Source organism: Lucilia sericata, unplaced genomic scaffold (genome assembly GCF_015586225.1).
Source record: "Lucilia sericata isolate MDLA Ls3-8-SP2 unplaced genomic scaffold, ASM1558622v1 Contig001114F_arrow, whole genome shotgun sequence".
In the NCBI taxonomy this organism is placed as follows: Eukaryota; Metazoa; Arthropoda; class Insecta; order Diptera; family Calliphoridae; genus Lucilia; species Lucilia sericata.
Window position 1 is genome coordinate 78935 of NW_023995086.1, and position 25811 is coordinate 104745.

Below are 25811 nucleotides of genomic sequence, written 5' to 3' on the forward strand. Positions count from 1 at the left end.
ACAAAAAAAAAAAAAAAACAATCTACATAAACTTTTTGCAACAAATCCCCAAAAAACAACAACTCAACATAAAGTTTGTTAAAAAACGAAGAGTTTGAGAATATGTTTACAACAAAAATAAACAACTATAACAATAACAACAACAACATTATAAATGTAAACAAAAAGTCAGACATTATAACGGGAAAATTGTTTACACTTTCACATCATCACAAAGCCAAGCGAAACAAAATAAAGAAGTCCTGCTTCCCTGACTGCCTCAATGGCTGCCAGCAACAAGCACAACTACCCATTTACACACCCATTTGGAACACAACAACAACAAACAATTACACACAGTTAACACAGGCAAAAACAAGAATAAACATTTCTCTTTGGCAACTTTGCTGTTGAAAGCATTATACACCCGGTATACAAATAAATACATGTAAAGCAGTGATGGGCAACACTTGGTTTTCCACTAAAACAAGTGTACAATACTTCTTTTTTCAAAAGTAAGGAATTGTAATGGTTTGGTTATACATATCGCCAAAATGGCTACAGTTTAGTTTGTTATGGATTTTGAAAAGTGCCCCTGACTGTTATAAATATCTAGTTTAATGTTATTCTTTCGAAAACTGTTTCTTTTTCTTTTTTCTGTTGAACTTTTTTCTGTATAGACTATCATTACAAAAGTAAACAAAAATTTTAAACTTTATACTTTATGAGGAGGTTAAACCAATCTCCAACACCATTAAACATTTTACATAGATGGCCAACATAAGTTTGCCTAACAGCCCGCCTGCCTGCCTTCCAGACAGCCAACCAGTCAGGATGTTTATGTCAATAGCATGAGGTTGTGTCACCCATAAAGTCTACATAGAGAGAGAAAGAGTGAGAGCTAGGTTTTAAGGAAAAGGAAGCAAGAAAAAGGTGTGAAAAACTAAACGGAAGTTAAATAATAAACAAATACAATAACACCAGCCAGTCAGTCAGTCATGATAGCAGCGTTTAAATGAATATATTTTCCGCAAAGAAAAAACAAAAAGAATAAACAAATTCTTTTTAGCGCTCTTTGACTCTTGTAAGAATCATGTTTCTTTTGGAAAAAAAGCGGAAAATTTTTTGGTAACTAGTTATACAAAAGAAAATATTTTTTTTAAATTAAACCGAAACCTATATAATGTTGTTGTGAAAGAAATTTTTTTGTTAAAGAAAAGTTTGTTTTTTTGGAGAGAAAAGTTGTAAGAGCTGGTTTTTTACTTTAGAAAAAGGTAGTATACAGAGGGCATAAAGGGTGTTTTTGTTTAACAAGCCTTAAAGTATGCTTTATATTAAGGTTTTATTGTTTATACTAAAAGTAGGCTAGAGTTTTTATGGGACTGCTTAAACGTCTTTTAATTAAAAATTATCTTAGTTTTACAAACCACTAATAAATCGGAAATATTAGATGACATAAATCTCTACAAATTTATTCAAATAAAATGTGATTTGAAGAAGTCTTCGAAGCGTTATAAAAGAGTGATAATTTTTGTTGTTATTAAAGTTATTAATTTATCCCATCTAGATCATCTGCTTCAAAAGGGAGGGTTCTCTTATCCCAAAGAACCACTCAGTCGTCTTCTCTAATCCCAAAGAACAACTCAGTTTGCTTTTCTCTAGAAAAAATACCTCTCTGTCTATCAGTATCTTTCAGATTTGAAGGAAAAACCGTTATAAACTGGAGAAACATTTAAAAACGAATTGAAAGAATTAAAATGACGAATTTTCTTTAAATAAGTAAAGCAGAACCGATCTGTACCCTTAGTTTCCTTCTCACTAGATTAATCCATCCACCAGTTCCTGTTATAACTGACATCCTGAAGTATCATTACTTTAAAGTGTAGTACCTCGTTATATAAAGATCCATGGTTCAGTGCATATAAGTGGGGCGAAGAGCACCTCTATTTGCTAACCATCATGGCCGGGTACCCAACATATTATTAATTTGTTGTGTTTATCCAGTTCGTTCAATGAGGACACACAGTCCATCACAACACCCGACCTAACTTCATACGAAAGAAAGGCCTTGATTGATGCTTGGCTGTCTGACATTAACCTTCTCCTCACACACTCTTTAGCACAGATGAAGATGGCATAGATTTCCCTCTAAAATATTGAGGAATATTTTCCCATGGAGTTTGCCTTCTGGAAGTTAGGACCACAAATGCCTGCTCCAGTATCACCATCAGTGTGTTTGGAACCCTCAGTAAACCATACTTGATCAGCATCTTGCTGTCATCATGTTTGATTGGCCCTTTCGTTCCTTTCAGGTATCATAACCTCGAAGGAATGGGCCAAAATCAATGTTGGTGACCCACAATCATGGACGCGGATATATGGGTCGAGTAACTGAGAAGGAAATCCGAGTATAAGATGATGATAAAAATTATAGGCTTGAAAGAAATCTCGTAATATCATTAGAGAAATGAGACATAAAGTTAGGTTAAAGGTCCAATAAAATACACCTAGACTCTCCTTTTCATAGAAAATAATGGTGAAAACGCCCGATATAGACTTCTATGAAAGGAATTATAGTCCAATGTTCAGAAATTTTGTTTCTGCAATATATTTACTTAGAATTTTCCAATCTAACTTCGAAGAAAGCCTGACAAGGACAAAGTGTTCTAGTTTTTCACCGTTCTCTCCGCATGCTCCATATTCGTCTAAATCCTTTGGTCCAATATTGCATAGTTTTGCCTTTAAACCTGTGTATCCACTTGTACATTATTCTAAGTGAATTAATGGGCTTATCTAGTCCATGTTTTTAATTCAGGCCTCGTTGCGTCGAACGGTTTTGCATTGGTCAGTTTAACATTATCATGCACCCTTTCCTCTTCAGCAAGGACATTTGATCTTTTATTGACGATTATTCCCGAGTGACCTGGTAGCCATATAATGTAAAGCTTACCTCTGGAAACGTGTTCCGTTATGGCACTCTTTTGTCTGTCGGGCGTTTAAAACTTTAGTCTTAGTATAAAGCTGTATTCTTACATATATCGGTAGACAGATTTTTGTTATATATAGCAATAACCAACAGTAGTAATTCCATAATATTATAAGAGATTAGTCTGAGTATAAGACTGTAGTACTATTGGTATAAGAGGGAAGTGCAAGTTTACGATGTTAGTTTTCTATACAAGACAATAGCTTAAGTATAAGAAGATAACCTGAGAAAGACATAACTAATGATATATTATATCGGAGTATACAATAGTAGTCGGAATACAATATATCATTACTCGTAGTATAAGGCGAATTTGCATTATATATATCCTAAAACAACCCGACAAAAAAATTCCATTACCAAGTAAGTCATTTAAATATAATTTAAGACATTATTTTAACACGTTGATGTCATTGGAGGTAATACCACAATCGCTTACAAGTAATTTGAAAAAAGTGGTGAATGTAAATCGTAGGAATGAATGTATATAGATTCACGGAGAAGATAACTAATGAATCAGAAAGTATTTATATAATACATTATTAATAAGGAGTTATTAGACTACTTCTATGTAATCAGAAATATGTGCAGTAGTCATTAAGAAGTATATTAATAGGTTAAGTGGTTACAGTTCAAAGTCATTACCAAATGTTTGCTGGGAAATACTTATAACATTATGCCTACAATCCTTAAAAAGTTGCATTCACGTCAGCCACTACCTTTAAAAAATCAACAAAAACTTTAAAATTGTCTTAAACTTAACTACAAATAAACATTTATGATAAACCAAAAGCACAAGCTGACAAATTTTCCTGACAAATTTTAACAATTTTAAATAAATTACACTCACAGTTAATCTAACAGATATGTATTCAGTATTTACTACAAAAATTTTGTTGTTTGTATCTTTTTACAATTTGCATAAAAACTAAAAACATGATGATGATGATGATGAAATATGACTGAATGTCTTAGACAGAAGACAACATTAAGGTTTGACCAATAGACTCTAAAGTCAGGAACCAACAATCATAAAATAAAATAAAAAATCTTCAAAAGTCTTTAAAAGACACATAATCGTTGTCGTTACTTATGTTCTTTCAAATTTATGCTAAAAAAAATCGTTAAACCAAAAAATATGCTAAAAGGCGGGTGCAGTTCTAAAATCATATTTTTCCATCATAATAATAAATGGTGGTCTTTTTAGCCAGGAGTTTATTCATGATATATAAACTTTAATAAAATTCTATAGATATACAAATAAGTTTTTTTTTGTTCAGCTTAAAACAAATTAAATGTAATAAAGTTTATTTAAACTTAAATATGTAGTCGGAAAAAAAAAGAAAAATAATAGCATATTCAAACAATAAAAGGAAATGTGTAGGTGTCTCTTTAAAACATGAAGAATAATGAAAAAAATGACTTTAAAGAAAAACTCATAAGATATGTATGTGTTTTATCTATGTATGTATGTTTGTTTGTGAGTACTACTTCCACTCACCATTCGTAGACATCTTAAAAATCAGCTAGACATTTTATACATAATAGTCATTGTACATGATGTTGTTGTCATTCATTTATGTTGTTTTTGCTTTGCAACTAGGAACTAAGGTGAATGAATATCTTAAATCTTTTTCTATTTGTTAAACTTAAATGGTTGTAATTTATTGACAACAATAAGTTGGCAACAACAACAAAAAACGATAACGACATTTTTTGTATGTATATGTATATTTATTTGACAGTTTATAAATGTTAATAGTAATTTTGTTTAAAATCTTAAAATTTATTGAGTTTCTCCTAAAATTATACTTTAATTTTTTAGCCTTAAAGATATGCTACACTTTGTCCTTAAGCCATTTTTTTTATTTTTATTTAAGTTTGTTGAGTTTGACCTAAAAATATGCTTTAAATCAGACTAGCCCATTAACTAGTGATTAGTCTATTATCTAGTGACTATTCTTTTGACTAATGAAAGATCTACTGACTAATCTATGGACAAGTCTATGTTGATTAACACTAGTATATTGACCAAACTATGGACTATACTATTAACCAGTCCATAGACTAGTCTATTGAATTGTCTATGGACTAAACTACTGACTAGTCTACGGACTAGACTTTTAACTAGTCTATGGACTAGACTATTGGCTATAGACTAGACCATTGACTAGTCTATGGACTATACTTTGTACTAGTCTATGGACTAGTCTATGTACTAGTCTATGGACTAGTCTATTGACTAGTCTATGGCCTAGTCTATTGACTAGTCTATGGACTGAATTATAGACTATACTATAGACTAGATTATGGACTAGACTATGGAATAGACTATGGATTAGACTATAGACTAGACTATAGACTAGACTATGGACTAGACTACAGACTAGACTATAAACTAGACTATAGACTAGACTATAGACTAGACTATAGACTAGACTATAGACTAGACTATAGACTAGACTATAGACTAGACTATAGACTAGACTATAGACTAGACTATAGACTAGACTATAGACTAGACTATAGACTAGACTATAGACTAGACTATAGACTAGACTATAGACTAGACTATAGACTAGACTATAGACTAGACTATAGACTAGACTATAGACTAGACTATAGACTAGACTATAGACTAGACTATAGACTAGACTATAGACTAGACTATAGACTAGACTATAGACTAGACTATAGACTGGACTATAAACTAGACTATAGACTAGAATATACACTACACTATAGACTATACTATAGACTAGACTATAGACTAGACTATAGACTAGACTATAGACTAGACTATAGACTAGACTATAGACTAGACTATAGACTAGACTATAGACTAGACTATAGACTAGACTATAGACTAGACTATAGACTAGACTATAGACTAGACTATAGACTAGACTATAGACTAGACTATAGACTAGACTATAGACTAGACTATAGACTAGACTATAGACTAGACTATAGACTAGACTAGACTATAGACTAGACTATAGACTAGACTATAGACTAGACTATAGACTAGACTATAGACTAGACTATAGACTAGACTATAGACTAGACTATAGACTAGACTATAGACTAGACTATAGACTAGACTTTAGACTAGACTTTAGACTAGACTATAGACTAGACTATAGACTAGACTATAGACTAGACTATAGACTAGACTATGGACTAGACTATGGACTAAACTATAGACTATACTATAGACTATACTATAGACTAGACTACAGACTAGACTATAGACTAGACTATAGACTAGACTATAGACTAGACTATAGACTAGACTATAGACTAGACTATAGACTAGACTATAGACTAGACTATAGACTAGACTATAGACTATACTATAGACTAGACTATAGACTGGACTATAGACTTTACTATAGACTAGACTATAGACTAGACTATAGACTAGTAATAGATTAATCGCCAGACTAGTCAACAGTCCGGTCCATAGATAAATGAATAGTCTAGTTCATAAACTAAAAAAACGTTAAAAATTAAAAATTATTTTGAAATTTAACACGAAAACAAATTAAGTTTATTAATTTTCATGTTGCGAATATAATAATTCTTTAATTTTAGCTCAAAACAACTACTTCCTTATTAGCAACAAAAAATATTGCATACTTTTGTCTGCTAAAAAGTTAACCAAAAATAATGCCTACTTTCAGGCTGCTGTTATTAATTAAAGAATTTATTCTATTTAATAAAAAATTCTATAGAATTTCCCCAACAATAACAATTTGTCTGCAGAAATTTCCCCCTAACCCTTAAGTCGAAAGCTATCATCATCGTCAACAACAGCATTCATTTTACATCTCCTCCCAGCAGCCACAAACACACTATACAAAATTCACGCTAATTAGTGGTGTGTTATTATTATTTTTCAATTATTTACACTAATTAAAAAGTTATATTTTATATAGAAAAAAGAAGAATATTTTTTAACAACCTAAAAAAAAGAACACAACTTTCTTTTCGCTATAAGGTTTGCCTTCTTTCAGCATTATGACACTTTTACCTGCATAATATTTCCTATTTTTGTGACACACCTGTACCAAAAAAGAAAGAAACATTGCTAATTACAAAAACAATTTTTTCCGCTAACTATGACAAGGAAAGGAAAATTCTTAAAAAAATGCTGTTTTCCAAAAAAAAAAAAAAGAATTTTTCTACAGTTTGCACGTTCACAACAAAGTGATAGTGATAACAACCACAAATATTTTCATCATCAGCAGCAATATTTGCTCATCATGCTAAAGCTAGTAGTAGATGTATGAAAATTCTTAAAAAAAGAAAACTATTGCCAGGCATCATTATCGTCATTCTCATCAATATAGCTCCTCTTCTATTTTGTTAATAATTCCTAGGGAAGCAAAAGGGAATGCGAGCATTTTTTTTTTGGCAACAGATTTTTGTTGTTGCTCGTCGTCGTTATTTTCATAATGCATGTGGTAAATATTTGATGTTGTGGAAATTTTTCTTTTTCGATTTTATTTTTTCATCTTTTGCTATAAAATCATCAGAGATAATTGAAATATTTTTTGTTAATATCCTTCTGTTTTTTAAACAGACAAAGTTGGCATGAGTACACTTCCAAAAATGTTGATGTGTGTGCGAAGCAGTAACCACATCACTAAAAACCATTAATAGCAACACTTTTCATCATTATCGATTTATGAAATATTAGTGGAAAAATCCTTTATAACACACACACATACATAGTTTTGGTAGCATATTTTTGGGCGAAAATATGTAATAGAATAGAAATGCATATTTTTGGTTGTATTAAAGTTAATAAGGTTAGGAATTTATATACATATATGTATATATATTTTTAATAAAAAATAAGTAGTTAATATAATCAATAAACCAGTCAAACGACTAACCATAGACTAGTCAATAATATAGTCTATAGACTAGTCAGTAGTCCATTCCATAGATTAGTCAATAGTCTAGTCCATACACTAGTCAATGGTCTAGTGCATAGACTAGTTAATAGTTTAATCCATAAACCAGTCAATAGACTACTCAATAGCCTAGTCAATAATCTGGTCTATAGATTAGTCAATAGTCTAGTCCATAGACTAGTCAATAGTGTACTCCATAGACAAGTCAATAGTCTAGTTTATAGACTATTCAGTAGTCTAGTCCATAGACTAGAACTAGTTTATAGACTATATTATTGAGTAGTCTTCTAACTTGTTTATGGACTAGTCTATCTCTTATCTATATCCTAGTCTACGGACTATAATAGATCTTACTTTAGAGAGTAGATTAGAATATATTCTAGAGCATAGACTAGATTCTATACTAGAACTTATACTAGAATCTATACTAGAGCCTATACAAGACTGTATACTAGATCCTATACTAGACTCTATATTGAATCCCAGGCTAGACTTTACTAGAACCTATACCAGACTCTATACCAGGCTGCGGGGGAGGGGTTGACCCTACTCTAGACTCTATACTAGAGTCTAGATTAGAAAATATACTAGATTCTAGACTAGACTCTGCACTAGAGCCTATACTAGAGACTGTAATAGACTCTATACTAGAGCCTATACTAGACTCTATACTAGAGCTCTATACTAGAGCTCTATACTAGACTCTATACTAGAGCCTATACTAGACTCTATACTAGAGCCTATACTAGACTCTATACTAGAGCCTATACTAGACTCTATACTAGAGCCTATACTAGACTCTATACTAGAGCCTATACTAGACTCTATACTAGAGCCTATACTAGACTCTATACTAGAGCCTATACTAGACTCTATACTAGAGCCTATACTAGACTCTATACTAGAGCCTATACTAGACTCTATACTCGAGCCTATACTAGACTCTATACTAGAGCCTATACTAGACTCTATACTCGAGCCTATACTAGACTCTATACTAGAGCCTATACTAGACTCTATACTAGAGCCTATACTAGACTCTATACTAGAGCCTATACTAGACTATATACTAGAGCCTTAACTAGACTCTATACTAAAGCCTATACTAGACTCTATACTAGAGCCTATACTAGATTATATACTAGAGCCTAGACTAGACTCTATACTAGGGGCTAGACTTGAGTCTATACTAGAGCCTAAACTATACTCTATATTAGATCCTATACTATACTCTATACTAGAGCCTATATTAGATTCTATACTACAGCCTATACTATACTCTGTACTAGAGTCCATTCTAGAATCATGCTAGAGCCTAAACTAAACTCTATAATAGAGTGTTGATTAGACTCTAGACTGGATTCTATAACAAATCAAAATCACTTAAGACTCTCTAACTCTTGTTTAGTATTGAACTTTCAAGGTTTCTTTTTAAATATATATTATTTTGTGTTCTATATAAATAATTTCAATTTCTGTTTCACAAATAATAAATTTGCATATCCATTTCACTAAATTTATGCAATAACTAAAACAAAAAATAATTCTTGTTCTATATTCTGTTATAACTTATTCATAAATAAATTTGTTCATTTCTAAAACATTTACTGTAAAATTAATTTTTTTTTTTGAAAAATAATATCAATTTAATACAATTCCCACTTTATAATGCAAAACACAATAATACAATTGTGTTAATTTACACCAACTAATAAAACAAAAAAACAACAAATGCAATAAAACCAACCAGATCAAAGGTCAAATTTGTATACTATGTCTTTTTATATCAAACTCTAGACACAATTGAATGCAAAAACAAAACAAAAAATACTTTTGAATAAAAAGACTCAAACAAAAGGAACTATAGAGAACAGAATTAAAAAAATTAAATAAAATGTGAAATGAATTGGGGCGTTTCTCTATGTCTATTAAAGATCACTCAAAGGGGTTAATTGGGATTTTCAATTAAAAAACATAAAAAAGTGTTTGCTCTAAGTACTATAACTAGTCATTTTAACTAAGTCAAAGCTAAAGTAAATTTGCACCAAAATTAAATAATTGAAAGAAATCTTTTTTAATTAAAAAACATAAAAATACAATTTTTGATTAAATACTAAAAATAAATTAATGATTTTCTTGTTTTTGTCTTATGGAAGGAACTTAAAAGTGAACTTAAAGTATTTTAGGAATGTGCAATTACTAAATAAAAATATATAGAAATGAAATAAAAAGCAAATGAAGGCAAGGATAGACAGACATACAGTTAAAAGCAGCTAAATATTTAAGCTTAAAGGTAGAAATATACAGAATTATAAATAACTTCAAAACTAAAAAAATAATACTTAGCATATCTTCAGGGATTTTAGTCAAAGTATATAACAGCATACTTTAAGGAAGATTTAAAAACAATAAAGTATGTTTTTAGAAGACGTAAATACGCAGCAAAACAATATTTTTCTGAACTTTGCAAAACATGTTTTTGAAATAAATTATAAAAACAAAAATATAACTTAATATATTCTGTAGGGATTTGAATCAAAGAATATAATAGCATACTTTAAGGAACAATAAAATATTTAATTGAAATCTATATTTGAGCCAAGTATACACTCTTTACTGTCTCTAGTATAGAGTATAGTCTATAGTCTACAGTAGACCTTAGACTAGACTCTATACTAGAGACTAGAGTAGACTCTATAGTAGAGCCTAGAGTACACACTATACTAGAGCCTAGACTTGACTCTATAGTAGAACCTAGACTAGACTCAATACTAGAGCCTAGATTAGACTGTAAACTAGAGTCTAGACTCTAGACTATACTAGAGCTTAGAGTAGACTCTATACTAGAGCCTAAAGTAGACTCTATACTAGAGCCTAGAGTAGACTCAATACTAGAGCCTTGAGTAGACTATATACTAGAGCCTAGAGTAAACTTTATACTAGAGCCTAGACTAGACTCTATACTAGAGCCTAGACTAGACTATATACTTGAGCCTAGAGTAGACTCTATACTAGAGCCTAGACTAGACTCTATACTAGAGCCTAGACTAGACTATATACTAGAGCCTAGACTCTATATTAGAGCCTAGACTCTATATTAGAGCCTAGATTAGACTTTGTACTAGATCCTAGACTAGACTAAGATAAGAGCCTAGACTAGAATCTCTAGTAGAGCCTAGACTATACTCTCTACTAGAGCCTAGACCAGACTCTATACTAGAGCCTATACTCTATACTAGAGCGTACACTAGACTCTACACAAGAGCCTAGACTATACTCTCTACTAGAGCCTACACTAGACCCTCTACTAGAGCCTAGACTAGACTCTCTACTAGATACTTGACTAGACTCTATACTAGAGTCTAGACTAGACTCTATACTAGATCCTTGACTAGACTCTATACTAGAGCCTAGACTAGACTCTATACTAGAGCCTAGACTAGACTCTATACTAGAACCTAGACTAGACTCTATACTAGAGCCTAGACTAGACTCTATACTAGAGCCTAGACTAGACTCTATACTAGAGCTTAGAGTAGACTATACTAGAGCCTAGACTAGACTCTATACTAGAGCCTAGACTAGACTCTATACTAGAGCTTAGAGTAGACTATACTAGAGCCTAGAGTAGAATTTATACTAGAGCCTAAATTAGACTCTACACTAGAGTTTAGACTAGATTCTATACTAAAGTCCAGACTAGATTCTACACTAGAGGCTAGACTTGAGTATATACTAGAGCCTGGGCTATACAAGAGCCTAGACCTGACTCTATACCAGACGCTATACTAGAGACTAGACTATACACTGTACTAGAATCTACTATATTATATACTTGAGCCTAGACTATTCTAAATGTTATAGCCTAGACTAGAATCTACAGACTATACGCTGAGCCTAGATTGAATCTTTACTAGATCCTAAACTAGATACTATACTGGAGTCTAGACTTGACTTTTTACTAAAGCCTAGATACTATACTATTAAAATTTGAACAATTTCTCCTTTATAAACCTTTGATAAATGTTCAGGAATAAGACCCTTGGTCTACAAAGTATTTCTTTTCATATTTTTAAATATATTTTTTAACAATTTCCCTCTTCTTTGCTCTTCTTTCAGGACGCAACGAACTTATCGCCCGTTATATTAAATTACGCACCGGCAAAACGAGAACCCGCAAACAAGTCAGTTCTCACATACAAGTGTTGGCACGTCGAAAACTGCGCGAAATACAGGCGAAAATCAAAGTTGTAAGTTAAATTTTTGTGTGACGCTTACTAAAATCATAAAAAAATTTAATTTATCTATTTGATTTTATTAATTTATATTTCGTTTTTAAATCATTAACCACATAAATATTTTGCCATTTTATATGTATATGTTTCCTGCGTTTTTCATGCTTTATTTCATAATTTATCATTTTATCGTTTAATATACAAAATTATATTGTAAAAAAAGAAATTCCCAAAGAAAATGAAAGTCATTTTTTTATTAACAAAAGAAAAAAAGCAAGTGTTTTTATTAAGAAATTTACATAAAAAATTAAACTAAAATTAAAGCTCTTTAAAATAAAAGATAAAGAAAAATTTAAAGCCTATTTTTAGGGTGATTGAAATATTGCTAACTATTGCCTAGTTTTAGGAGGCAAACTAAAAAGTTAAAAGATTTAACAATTTTTCCATATTTGATTTCTAGTTTTTTAGTATTACTTACTTATTTTAAACTTACAACTAAATAAATTACAAATAAAACTATTACAAAAAAAATGAGAAAAACACTTAACTTACTTTGATATTTCACATAGAAAAAGATGCCATCACAGGCTACACAAAAAACAGACCAGAAACAAATACAATACACATAGAAAACAACAATAAAATTGCAAAAGGAAAAACTACAAAAAAAATTAAAAACATACAAACTTTTTTTTGAACTTTACACAAATGCATTTTTTTAACAAATAGAAAAATAAAATTCATTTCATGTACATACATACATACACTGCTGAGAAACTACTGCTGCTGCTACCATAGCAAAGCTGGCATTCAGTCAGTCATAGCAAACAAAAGCAATAAACTATACAAAGGTTTGCATCCTGCCCAGGGAGTGTATCTTAAACTACCAACTTTAGGTACATACATACATACATTTGTATGGTATGTATGTAGATGTACTTACATATAACAATAAAATTTTATATAAAATAAATAAGAAACATTTAACAAAAAGATTTTGTGCGTTCAGTTTAAAAAAAAGAAACCTTTGACAGTCATGGCAAAAACATAAAGGAATAAAACACAAAAACAAACAACTATAATGTCAAAGAAAATTGTTAAAATTTTTTGTAATTTCGCAAAAAGTATAAAAAACTGTTTTTCTATTTTTTTTATATATATAAAAGAATATTTCAAACTTTTCTAGACTGTTTAGCTAGAAATCAAAGCACTTTAAAATATTATATTTTTTTCCCAGGGCCTGAATCACTTTGATTTGAAATAAATTAAAATTATAACATAATTATGTTAAAAACATTAAAGGCAGTGACATATATTTCAGGCAGATGTTGGATCATATATCATATCATTAGATCATATTTTAATCAGTATTCACTCTATACAAGAACATGGATTGGACTCCATACTAGAGTTTGCATTATTAACAAAACTAGAAAATAATGTACAATCTATATTCTAAACTAGAGCTTAGATTAGTTTCTGTCCTACCAACCTACCTAGACCATACTATATTCAAAATCTCTATACTGTAGTCTTGATAAGGTTTTATGCAAGAGCTTAGATTAGACTCTATTCTAAAATCTAGACCCAACTTTATTCAAGTGTCTGGACTAGCCTTTATATTAGAGAATAGATATGATTATACTCTATATTACAACCTAGATTAGGCTCTACACAAAAGTCTTGAATAGGTCCTAGACTACACTTAATACTGGATGCTAAATACAGTCCATATTAGAGTCTAGACTAGTGCCAATACTAGAGTTTAGACAACAACCTATACCAAGAATATACCCTATACTAGAGCCTAAACTAGACTCTGAACTATATCTTAGACTAGACTCTAAACTAGAGCCTAGAATAGATTCTAAACTAGAGACTAGAATGTATTATAGACTCTAAACTAGAGATTACAATAGACTCTGTTCTAGAGCCTAGGCTAGACTGTGTACTTGAGCATAGATTAAACTCTATACGAGAGTCTGGAACACTAGAGCCTATACTCTATTTCAGAGCCTAAACTAAACTCTACTCTAGAGCATAGACTAGACTCTACTCTAGAGCATAGACTAGACTCTATTCTAGAGTCTAGGCTAGACTATATATTAAATGCTAGACTAGACTCTATACTATGTACTAGACTAAGCTCTATATCTAGCTCTAGGCTAAACTCTATTCCAAAGTCTAGACTAGACTATACCAAAGCCTAGAGTACACTAGACTCTCTACTAGAGCATTAACTAAAGTGTAGTTCACTCAATGTTAGACTGCATCTAGAGTCTTTATTATACTCTATAATAGGGTCTAGATTAGACTCTATACTAGAGCATAGACTAGACTCTAAACTAAATCCTAGACTAGACTCTAAATTAGAGCCTAGAATAGATACTAAACAAGATACTAGAATATATTCTAAACTAGATCCTATTATAAACTAGAGCATAGAATAAACTCTGTACTAGCGCCTAGACTTTGTACTAGAGCCTAGGCTGGACTGTTTATTTGATTAGATTAAACTCTGAGTTAGAACCTTGATTATACTCTATACTAGAGCATAGATCAAACTCTATACAAGAGCCTGGACTACACTAGAGCCTATACTGGAGTATATTGTAGAGCCTAGTCAAGACTCTATTCCAGAGCATAGACTAGACTCTATTCTGTAACCTAGACTATATCCTACTCTAGAGCATAGGCTAGACTCTATATTAGATCCATAACCTAGACAAGACTCTATACCATGTACTAGACTAAGCTTTTTATTAGAGTATAAACTAGACTCTATTTTAGACCCTAGACTAGACTGTATACCACAGCCTAGGCTAGACTCTATTCTAGAGCCTGACTAGGCTATACACCAGAGCCTAGGCTAGACTCTATTCTAGAGCCTGACTAGGCTATTCACCAGAGCCTAGGCTAAACTCTTTTCCAGAGCACTTTACAAGATCCTAATAAAGCCTTAACCAAAGTCTAATTGAATCAATGTTAGACTAAATCTAGAGTCTTGATTATACTCTATAATAGGGTCTAGATTAGACTCTATACTAGAGCCTAGACTAAAGACTAATTCAGTCTGTATTAGATCAACTGTTTTGTTTAAAATGTTAGTTTATTTTTTTTTTAACAAATCAATAAATTTTTAAAAATTTTCAACATTTTGTTTCAGTGTAAATACAAACCAAAAAACAACAAATCATAATCATCCCATTTAAAATGCTAAAACATTAAAGAAAAGTAGTTTTCAAAACTACTTTAAAAACCAGCTGCGTTTAAACCCATTTTAAAAAAATCATCCTTCAAATTCACACATACTCTATAACTTACAAGGTAACATCTTAAACATCCAGGATACCATAACATTATACTATCCAAAAAAAAAAACAAACTCCATTCATCTACCATCTCCACAACACACCACATTTACATACATACATTTATACTCAAAATCAACCAATATCGCCTCCCCAGAAACTTCAGAAATCAAGTCAAGCTACGAGTTTTTTTTTTGTTTCACACACTCTACAACTTCACTTTGAAAATTTTATTTTCGGTTACAGGAACCAAATGGTGTTTTAGGTGGTCCTGGTGCAAATAATGCCGCCGTTTTACAGCTGTTAAATGAAAAGGAAAAGGCATTACAGGCTATGTCTGGCATGACCAGTTCACAAATAGTATCCGCTCAGGCGGTGAAAAATTTGACATTAGCTGCCTCTGCCCTTAGTGGTTTACACCACCACCACCATCATCATCATGCTGTGCATCCACACCACCCACATCATCATCTGCACCACCAACACCACCACCACCCTAGTAATCAACACCACCACCATCCCTTACACAATCACACGTCGGCCAATTCGTCCACGTCGTCTTCGTCTTCTTCGGCTGTTAGCGCAAATCCTTTGGGTCATCCTTTACGGCCAGATATGCCACCACCACCGCCGCATCCCCACCATCATCTCCACCATCACCACAATCAACATACAACAAATTCGGTTAGTACCCCAGTAACAGCAATAGCAACAACGACTGCAGCAGCAGCAACTACTACTGCTACCAATATTAATTCGACAAATTCGTCGTTTACTAATAGTAATCCTAACAATAGCAATAACAATAGTATAACTGATAATATTAGTAGTAATCATAACAATAGCAAGACCCTACAATCTTCTACGCATTTGCAACATCATGCAACGGCAACAGCAGCAGCCGCCTTAGGTACTGGCTATTTGCAACATCATCAACAACAATTGGCTGCTGTAGCTGCTGCTGCTGCTGTTTCCTCGTCTTGTTCATCAGCGCCTGTGGCCTCGTCCTTGCCTTTATATCCGGTAGTAAGATTGTCTTGTACTAATTGCTATTTGTGTGTCCTTCTTCTGTATCTGTATTCTTTATCTGATTATGTTTGTATGTTCGTATGTAAATTAGTATTTTAAGGCGCTGCTAACTTTAACCCATTGTGTTCGTAAGTCATTTACCGACATATATATATGTGTGTGCATTTTTTTATTGTGGTGGTATCATTGAGATTTTAAATGTATGTGTGCTAGATGTATTTTTAATTATGGGTTATATATGCAATGACTTTAGGTATTTATATTTATAGAGTAAGTAACTTTTGAAGACCGTTTCCAAAGGGATCTTTAAAGCAATGGATTAAAAGTATTGTTTATTGACTCCACAGTAGATCTATTAGAAATTTTAAAATAAAACGTTGGCGTACTCCAAATCCAGAAACCCATGATCTGTTAGAAGATCAGAAAGCCGATAAAAAGTTAACCCTCATCTTTGATGAAAGTATATCCACAAGATTCTCTAGAACTAGATGAGACTATATAAACGATTTTATACTAAAGCTTAAACTAGATTATATGTGGCCTCCGGTAGGTTAGTGGTTAGTGTTCTAGTCTGGTAGACCGGAGGTGGTGGATTCGATTCCCACCTGAGGCACTGGTTAAGGAGCGCACAACAGGCCCGATAGAGGCCTAGGTGTATTTCTTCGGATTTGATGTATATACATCCTCCTTTCAAACTAACTAACTAACTAACTAAACTAGATTATAGAATCTAGATTCCGTACTATATTCACCATTTCAATTCGAATCGAAACATATAATCGTAAAGCATCGATATAAAATGGATTTCGTTTTATGCTGGAACAACTTTTTTCAATCGTTCCGTATCTGAATGCAGAAACGTAATTGATACGCCGAATAAGGGGATTGACACGCTCCAAGCTGCAAACGTCAAAACATGGTTGAAAGTCCTCAAAGGGAATCTGTAGTCTCAAAATTGTAGCAACTCAACATTAATGTTTCAAATACTATCTTATTCTCTTAAATTTCTAGATTTCTTACCAGATCTTTTGACTACAACATCTCTCTTCTAAATCCCGATAAACTTCCAGAAAACTCAGATTAGATCTGATTTAACTTACTTTCAATATCTCAGGTTCAAAGTTCTTAAACTACCAGATCGTAGAGATCTAATTAACACTTACATTAAAGTAGAATATGCCCAAAAAGATAATTTAAGCTGACGCTGACGGAGGTGTGTTTCATGAACCGATAGTGTATGAGAGAGACCGTTTAACTATGAAACGATTACAGAAGAACTTATAGAAATAACATTCGAGGTCTGTTCGTACATACATAACTCGCTATACTTACAAATAGAAAATATTCACCCTAAAATCTACTTTGTAATAATAAAGTAGAGAGCGATGACCGCAAAAGTGAGATCATTAAACTCAAGACGATTAAAGTTACCACTTTAATAAGGCGATCGTGCAGTACTTTCGTACTGCATCATTCTTAACATGATATATAACATTGTAAGCTATCAGGACATAACCTTTGAATGTTTAAAGCAGTTATCGGCAATAGCTCTCTCACTCTTCTTAAGCTCACGTCTACATAAAAATCAGTAAGACCTGGTCCACACTAGGAAACTTTTGTTGAGAAACTTTTTCTTAATTCTCTTTTGAAGTTTCCTTAATGTCCACACATAGAAACTTTTGTTTCAGAAACTACGTATTAATTGCATTGATTTGTTGTTGTACGAATGAGAAGAATAACAAAACAAGTATCCGAGTACGAGAAACTCCGTACCGCGAGAGAGATGAATGATATTCTTTCTCTTTCTCTCTCACCCAAAATCAAAAGTTTCCCAAAAAAAGTTTCCTAGTGTGGACCGGCAGTAAGACAACTTATTTTGATTTTAAGCTTCATAATATAAAAAGCTAAATCAAAAGCTTTTGGATGGAATTAAATATTTATTCCAGTATTTTTAAGGCGTTCGTAATTAAAATAAAAACCATTAGTACTATAAGAAACCAATCATAAAATATAAATTATTCATTTAAAACTTAAAGCTTGCTCTCGCAGAAAACTCTTAATATCAATATTAATTAGATTTTAAAGTAATTAAATAAATGTGTGCCTCATTTTTAATAAAGGATAATAAAAACCTTGCTTTTTTTCATAAAAAATGGCTTTTATGTTAAAAAAAAAACCTTAGTAATAACTATTTAATTGATGCTTTTTATATAAAGCTTTTATTAACCTTACATCAATTATTTTTCTCCCCTATTTAGCAATTTTGGCAACCCGGTCTACAGCCGAGCACTTCACAAGAGTAAGTTATCATATATTATTAATTTTCAAGGCTTAAAATAATTTATCTGATTACATTGACCCTCAAAGTTTTTATGATTACAGTATAAAACCATTTGCACAACAACCATATCCCGCCGGCAAACCATCAACAGCTGTATCTGGTGATATTGAAGCTGGACTTCCGCCAGCACAGCTGCCGTGGGAGGGCAGAGCGATAGCAACGCACAAATTTAGATTATTAGAATTTTCAGCGTTTATGGAAATAAGACGAGATGAAATTGTGAGTATAATTAGCAATTATATATTTATTAAAAAATGGTTTAATTATTAATTTTTATCTTTTTTAATTATTATAGTACAACCGGCATTTGTTTGTACAATTGGGCGGTAAACCCTCCTTTTCGGATCCCCTACTTGAGACTGTTGATATACGACAAATCTTTGATAAATTCCCCGAAAAATCGGGTGGTCTTAAAGATCTCTATGAGAAAGGTCCTCAGAATGCTTTCTATTTAGTGAAATGTTGGGCCGATTTAAATACAGACTTAACTGGCACCGAAACCGGTGACTTTTATGGCGTAACTAGCCAGTAAGTAGAGCTCTTTTAGAAACATAACTAAACTAGAAATAATGCAGAACAGAACTATTAATATCGCATAATTGAAAATGAACTAGAATGGAACTGCAACTGAACTAGAATCGAACTAGAACTGAACTAGAACTGAACTAGAACTGAACTAGAACTGAACTAGAACTGAACTAGAACTGAACTAGAACTGAACTAGAACTGAACTAGAACTGAACTAGAACTGAACTAGAACTGAACTAGAACTGAACTAGAACTGAACTAGAACTGAACTAGAACTGAACTAGAACTGAACTAGAACTGAACTAGAACTGAACTAGAACTGAACTAGAACTGAACTAGAACTGAACTAGAACTGAACTAGAACTGAACTAGAACTGAACTAGAACTGAACTAGAACTGAACTAGAACTGAACTAGAACTGAACTAGAACTGAACTAGAACTGAACTAGAACTGAACTAGAACTGAACTAGAACTGAACTAGAACTGAACTAGAACTGAACTAGAACTGAACTAGAACTGAACTAGAACTGAACTAGAACTGAACTAGAACTGAACTAGAACTGAACTAGAACTGAACTAGAACTGAACTAGAACTGAACTAGAACTGAACTAGAACTGAACTAGAACTGAACTAGAACTGAACTGAACTAGAACTGAACTAGAACTGAACTAGAACTGAACTAGAACTGAACTAGAACTGAACTAGAACTGAACTAGAACTGAATTAGAACTGAACTAGAACTGAACTAGAACTAAACTAGAACTGAACTAGAACTGAACTAGAATTTAACTTGAACTGAACTAGAACTGAACTAGCACTAAACTAGAACTGAACTATAACTGAACTAGAACTGAACTAAAACTGAACTAGAACTGAACTAGAACTCAACTAGAACTGAACTAGAACTGAACTAGAACTGAACTAGAACTGAACTAGAACTGAACTAGAACTGAACTAGAACTGAACTAGAACTGAACTAGAACTGAACTAGAACTGAACTAGAATTGAACTAGAACTGAAATAGAATTGAACTAGAACTGAACTAGAACTGAAATAGAACTGAACTAGAACTGAACTAGAACTGAACTAGAACTGAATTAGAAATGAAATAGAACTGAAATAGAACTGAACTAGAACTGAACTAGAACTGAACTAGAACTGAACTAGAACTGAACTAGAACTGAACTAGAACTGAACTAGAACTGAACTAGAACTGAACTAGAACTGAACTAGAACTGAACTAGAACTGAACTAGAACTGAACTAGAACTGAACTAGAACTGAACTAGAACTGAACTAGAACTGAACTAGAACTGAACTAGAACTGATCTAGAACTGAACTAGAACTGAACTAGAACTGAACTAGAACTGAACTAGAACTGAACTAGAACTGAACTAGAACTGAACTAGAACTGAACTAGAACTGAATTAGAACTGAAGTAGAACTGAACTAGAACTGAACTTGAACTGAACTAGAACTGAACTAGAACTGAACTAGAACTGAACTAGAACTGAACTAGAACTGAACTAGAACTGAACTTGAACTGAACTAGAACTGAACTAGAACTGAACTAGAACTGAACTAGAACTTAACTAGAACTGAACTAGAACTGAACTAGAACTGAACTAGAACTGAACTAGAACTGAACTAGAACTGAACTAGAATTGAACTAGAACTGAACTAGAACTAAATTAGGACTAAACTTTAACTAAACGAAAACTCAGCTAAAACTAGAAAGTTCTAAAATATAACTGGAAATGGTGTAGAACTAATACTTTTCAAACGAATTTTTATACTATTAATTTCATAATTTTGATCTCTACCTCACTAGATACGAAAGTAATGAAAATGTGGTTTTGGTGTGTTCGACAAAAGTCTGCTCATTTGGTTCGCAAGTAGTGGAAAAGGTTGAAACCGAATATTCACGCTTGGAAAATGGCCGTTTTGTTTATCGCATTGAACGTTCACCCATGTGCGAATATATGATTAATTTCATACAAAAGTTGAAAAATTTACCTGAACACTATATGATGAATAGTGTATTGGAAAATTTTACAATATTGCAAGTAAGTTTTTGAATTTAAACTAAATGCAAATTAGTTATTTCAATAATTTTATTTTCTTTTTACTCAAAGGTAATTCAATCCCGCGAAACACAAGAGACATTACTCTGCATAGCGTATGTCTTTGAAGTTGCAGCACAAAATAGTGGTGCCACGCATCACATTTATCGGTTAATAAAGGAATAGCATGAACTCCCAGCATTGGCCAATAACACTAATAATAATAACAACAATAATAATAGTAATAACAACAACAATACACTGTCCACAACAACAGCACTTAATGAATTTAATAAAACCAGCAGCGGCACTGTTAATAGCAGCAGCCTTCGAACAGGTCTTGATGATCTAAGTAATGGTGTTGTTAGTGAAAACAATAGTAGATTAAACAGCAGTATGCTTTTAGAAGAACGTGGTGGTGTTATAATGGACAAAAAGGAGTCTAGTGGAACGGTGGTAAATAGTACAAGATATTTAGCTGGCAACAATACAACAACGACAATAATTAAACAATCACCCACGTCACCCATACCCATGGATGTGCAACAGCAACAAACGACGGCACATACTTCTCAACAGCCTAGAGAAGATATATACTCAACAACAACAACAACAATAGACAACCTTAATGATACTACAACAAATCTAAATGAAAATTTAGATTTGACAACAACGTCACAATCTACACAACATCAGCTGCATCATCCAACTCTTTTACAGTCCCACCACCACCAACAGCAGCTGCAACAGCAATCCTCTCATTTACAACAGCATCATCATCATCATCAACAGCACACAAATTTGAGGCTTAATGCTAATAGCAACAACAACAACAGCAACACCGTTACAAACCCCAGCAATCTTTTAATTAATTGTACACAAAATATTGCATATCCAAGACAAAAACAAGAGTTACCTTTACCTTTAACCACATCAATGACTGAGTGTCAATTGACACCCTCAGAAGTGGCAGCAGCAGCGGCTGTTGTCCACGAACAACGACCACCACCTCCTTCATATCATACAACAACAGCAACATCATCAAATTCCCAAACCTCTCAAACAAAACTATATCATCATCATGCCTCATCTGCAGCCTCTGCAAATTCAACTTGTACAAATGAAATGGATTCTATGGTTTCTTCCACAGCCCCAGATCCCTTAACTGCTTCCTCCGCCGCTGCAGCTGCTGCCTCTTCACGCCTAACGGCCTACGAACAATTTCTCAAGTTATCAGCGCAAGAATATACAACAGCCGCTGAAAGTGCAGCTTTAAATTTAAGTTCAGCAGCAGCAGCGGCTGCTGCCATGGCCGCCGCAGCAGTAGCCAATGTCACTGGAGCTGTAAGTAATAATAGTTCTTCTTCTTCACCTCTAGTGGGTGGCTTAGTAGTGGGCGCGAGTAGTGGTGGTGCAAGTGTTGGTGGTGGTGGTGGTGTTAGTAATATTTTAAGTAGTATTGGTAGTAGTAATAGTACAGCATTGCTAAATGCCAGCAATAGCAATGATTTGTCCTCGTCACTGCATCATTAAATATGTTGTATGTATTTTATTTTTGTTTGTTCGTGAATGTTATAGGAAATATTGGAAATTTTAAGGTTTAGGAAACAAATTTACATATTTTTAAATATTCTTGTTAAAATAACATTTGGTTAAATGAAAAACTTTACAATTCAGCATTTGTTAAGGAAATTGAAAAATTATCAAATTTGGGTGATTTTCAAGAACTCTATGAAAAAAACTCCATTGATTGCTTTCTATTTTGAGAAAGTTTTCGAAATTCTCTAGAATCGTATTGGTAACAACTACTTATAACACTAATTCGAATCGAAAGGAAACTATTTTGAACTACAATGAGTTATTTAAACAAATTCGAACATTTTGCCTACTCTATAGTCCAGATTATAGTATATTTTATAGTCCAGACTATAGTCTATTCTATAGTACAGACTATAGACTATTGTATAGTCCAGACTATAGTCAAGACTATAGTCTAATCTATAGTGCAGGCTACAGTCTATTCTATAGTAGTTTTGGAACTCGAAACCTTGTTTTTCTAAGTAAATTGTGAAGTTTTTTATTGTTTAAATGTTATTTTAATTACAATCAGTGATGCCAGGAGAATTTTTTCAGAAATCCCTACGCTTATGAGAAAAAATCCCTTTTTTCCCTACACCCACTTTTTATTTTCCCTACATTTTTCCCTACACTACTTTTTTCCATTTTTTTCAAAGTTTATCTTAAAAAATACAAAAATAACATCAAAAACTAAAATATTAGCTCCGTTTTATAATATACATATATGTATGTATTTTTTTTTTTTAATTTTTAGGAATGAAATTTCTAGAATTTAAATTTTATTTTTTTTTTCTTTCAATTTTACATCATACAAATCTTCCAACCCTGACTCTTCAGTTAAGATTAAAAAAAAACAATTGAAAGATTTATGGCAGTATATCGAATCGTGATAAAAATTTATTTTATGTGCCTCCAACAAAAAAATTTTCATAAAATAATTATTTTAAATAAGGTTTACTTTTGCGTTTACTTTTTGCGGTTTACTTTTATAAATTTTCAGAACATTAAATTCATTTATTTAATCCTGAGTTACTGCATTAAGCCCCCGGCTACTCTATCTATAAGGAGTCAGAATATATCGCCCTACAGGATTGGCATAATCCAAAAAGTCGTTTCAAGAAAAACGGATATGAATATTTAATGACATTTAACTATTTTTTTAATAACTTTTAAACAAATCAAGGGGTTTTAAAAATCCAGATTCAGATAGTTGAGGTTAATATGTTTCTCATCTAAATTGAAATTAAATTTTTAGTTGTCTAATATTCACAAAAACGTGGGTTTTAGTTTTTACGTTTACAAAAAATCGATTTCACATCGAAAATAATAGACATATTTGAAATTTCATAAATCTATATGAAAGATTTTAGTATGTCGCATGTTTTGAAGACCTTAGTTCAAGAAAGCCGAATTTTGGATTATGCCAGTCTTGTAGCGATATGTAGGTACATATATTGTAGAAATTACAAGCGGAATTTTTACTAACGATACACTTAAAACTGATTTCATTTTTAATTTAAAAGTTTAATACATGAAAGAGTATATTTTTAGTTGTTAAAAACTATGAAATTGAAAAATCCCTACAATTTGACAATAGTAAGAAATCTTTCCCTTTTTCCCTACACGTGAAATTTTTGAAAAAAATCCCTACAAAAAGGGAAAAATCCCTACACTTGGCATCACTGATTACAATATTTCTTTATAATAAATCTTACTAGGTTAAAAAAATTTCGAAATTTAAGAGTTTGTATTAAAAATAATTGTTTATAGAGAATTTTTTCCAGAATTAACTATTTCAGCAATTGTTTTTGATAACAAATGGGTATTAATTTGATAATTTGTTTAAAATAGAAATGATATTTCCATAAAAACAAAATTGTATAGAGATTTTAAAAGAAATTCATCATTTGTAAAAAAAATCTTTGTAGATCAAAGCTTAGCATTTTTCTTGTATCAAACTTTCAATTTTGAAGCAAATCATTCACAATAGTTGATTTTGTTTGCAACAGCTGTTGATTGTTTACAAAATTCTATAAATTTCACAACAGAGGAAATCTGTTGACGTGAGAAAAGTTAGTGAATGAAAAAAAAGTAAAATTTTTATTGCCGATCGGTATGATTAGTTCCACAATTTTCAAGCGATTTCTAAAACTCTAATCGCAACAAGCTAAGCTTTTAAAAAGCTCAATTGGATCGAAGACAAATCGGTAAGAAAATTAAGTCAAAGTATAAAAACTGGAGAAAAAAGAAATGTCTTAAGTTTGTTGCGAAAATTTCATTAATTTGTTCGAAAATGAGATTCGAAAATAATGAAATAAATTCACAGGGAAAATTTCGTTACTATGTTCGTAAATGGGATTGAAATATAATGAAATAAATTCGCACAGTAAGAAGTAAAGTAAGAATTTATTCTTCTAGATGAAAAATTGCTATTTCGAACTTGTCCTAAGCAATTCATTCACAATAGTTGAATTTGTTCGCAACAGCTGTTGATTGATTGTTTACAAAATTCGATAAAATTCACAACAGAGGAAATCTGTTGACGTCAGAAAAATTAGTGAATGAAAAAAGTAAAATTTTTATTGCCGATCCACAATTACCACAATTTTTAAGCGATTTCTAAAACTCTAATAACAACAAGCTAAGCCTTTAAAAAGCTTAATTATAAATATATACTTTCGAAGACAAGTCGGTAAGAAAATTAAATCAAAGTATAAAAACTGGAGAAAAATTAAATGTCTTAAGTTTTCGAACGAAAAATTTCATTATTTCGTTCGAAAATGAGACTCGAAAATAATGAAATAAATTCGCACATATTGTTTCCAAATATATAG

General features: G+C 32.0%; 2 protein-coding genes across 5 annotated transcripts in view; both read left to right on the top strand.

Moving 5' to 3' along the window:
* The window catches only part of LOC119610083 (protein scalloped), a 59351-nt gene extending 37734 nt beyond the window's left edge, over positions 1-21617 (top strand). Inside the window, exons 4-10 of one of the 4 annotated variants that reach the window (XM_037965179.1) lie at positions 12010-12140; positions 15683-16120; positions 18724-18764; positions 18833-19025; positions 19102-19334; positions 21168-21402; positions 21472-21617. In XM_037965179.1, coding sequence (XP_037821107.1) covers positions 12010-12140; positions 15683-16120; positions 18724-18764; positions 18833-19025; positions 19102-19334; positions 21168-21402; positions 21472-21585 — 1385 coding nt within the window. In that variant the 3' untranslated portion in view covers positions 21586-21617. The remainder of the gene's footprint in view (positions 1-12009; positions 12141-15682; positions 16121-18723; positions 18765-18832; positions 19026-19101; positions 19335-21167; positions 21403-21471) is intronic. The other 3 variants (XM_037965180.1, XM_037965181.1, XM_037965182.1) reach the window with 3 other exon arrangements.
* Positions 21618-21764: 147 nt separating this feature from the next.
* Positions 21765-23597, top strand: LOC119610085 (homeobox protein abdominal-A-like). The gene has a single exon (XM_037965183.1). The coding sequence runs from the start codon at positions 21796-21798 to the stop codon at positions 22930-22932; it is 1137 nt and encodes a 378-aa protein (XP_037821111.1). The 5' UTR covers positions 21765-21795; the 3' UTR covers positions 22933-23597.
* The last annotated feature ends 2214 nt before the right edge of the window (positions 23598-25811 follow it).

Coding starts and splice junctions, on each gene's coding strand:
- LOC119610085 (XM_037965183.1), top strand. CDS start 21,796: ATGCTTTTAGAAGAACGTGGTGGTGTTATAATGGACAAAAAGGAGTCT.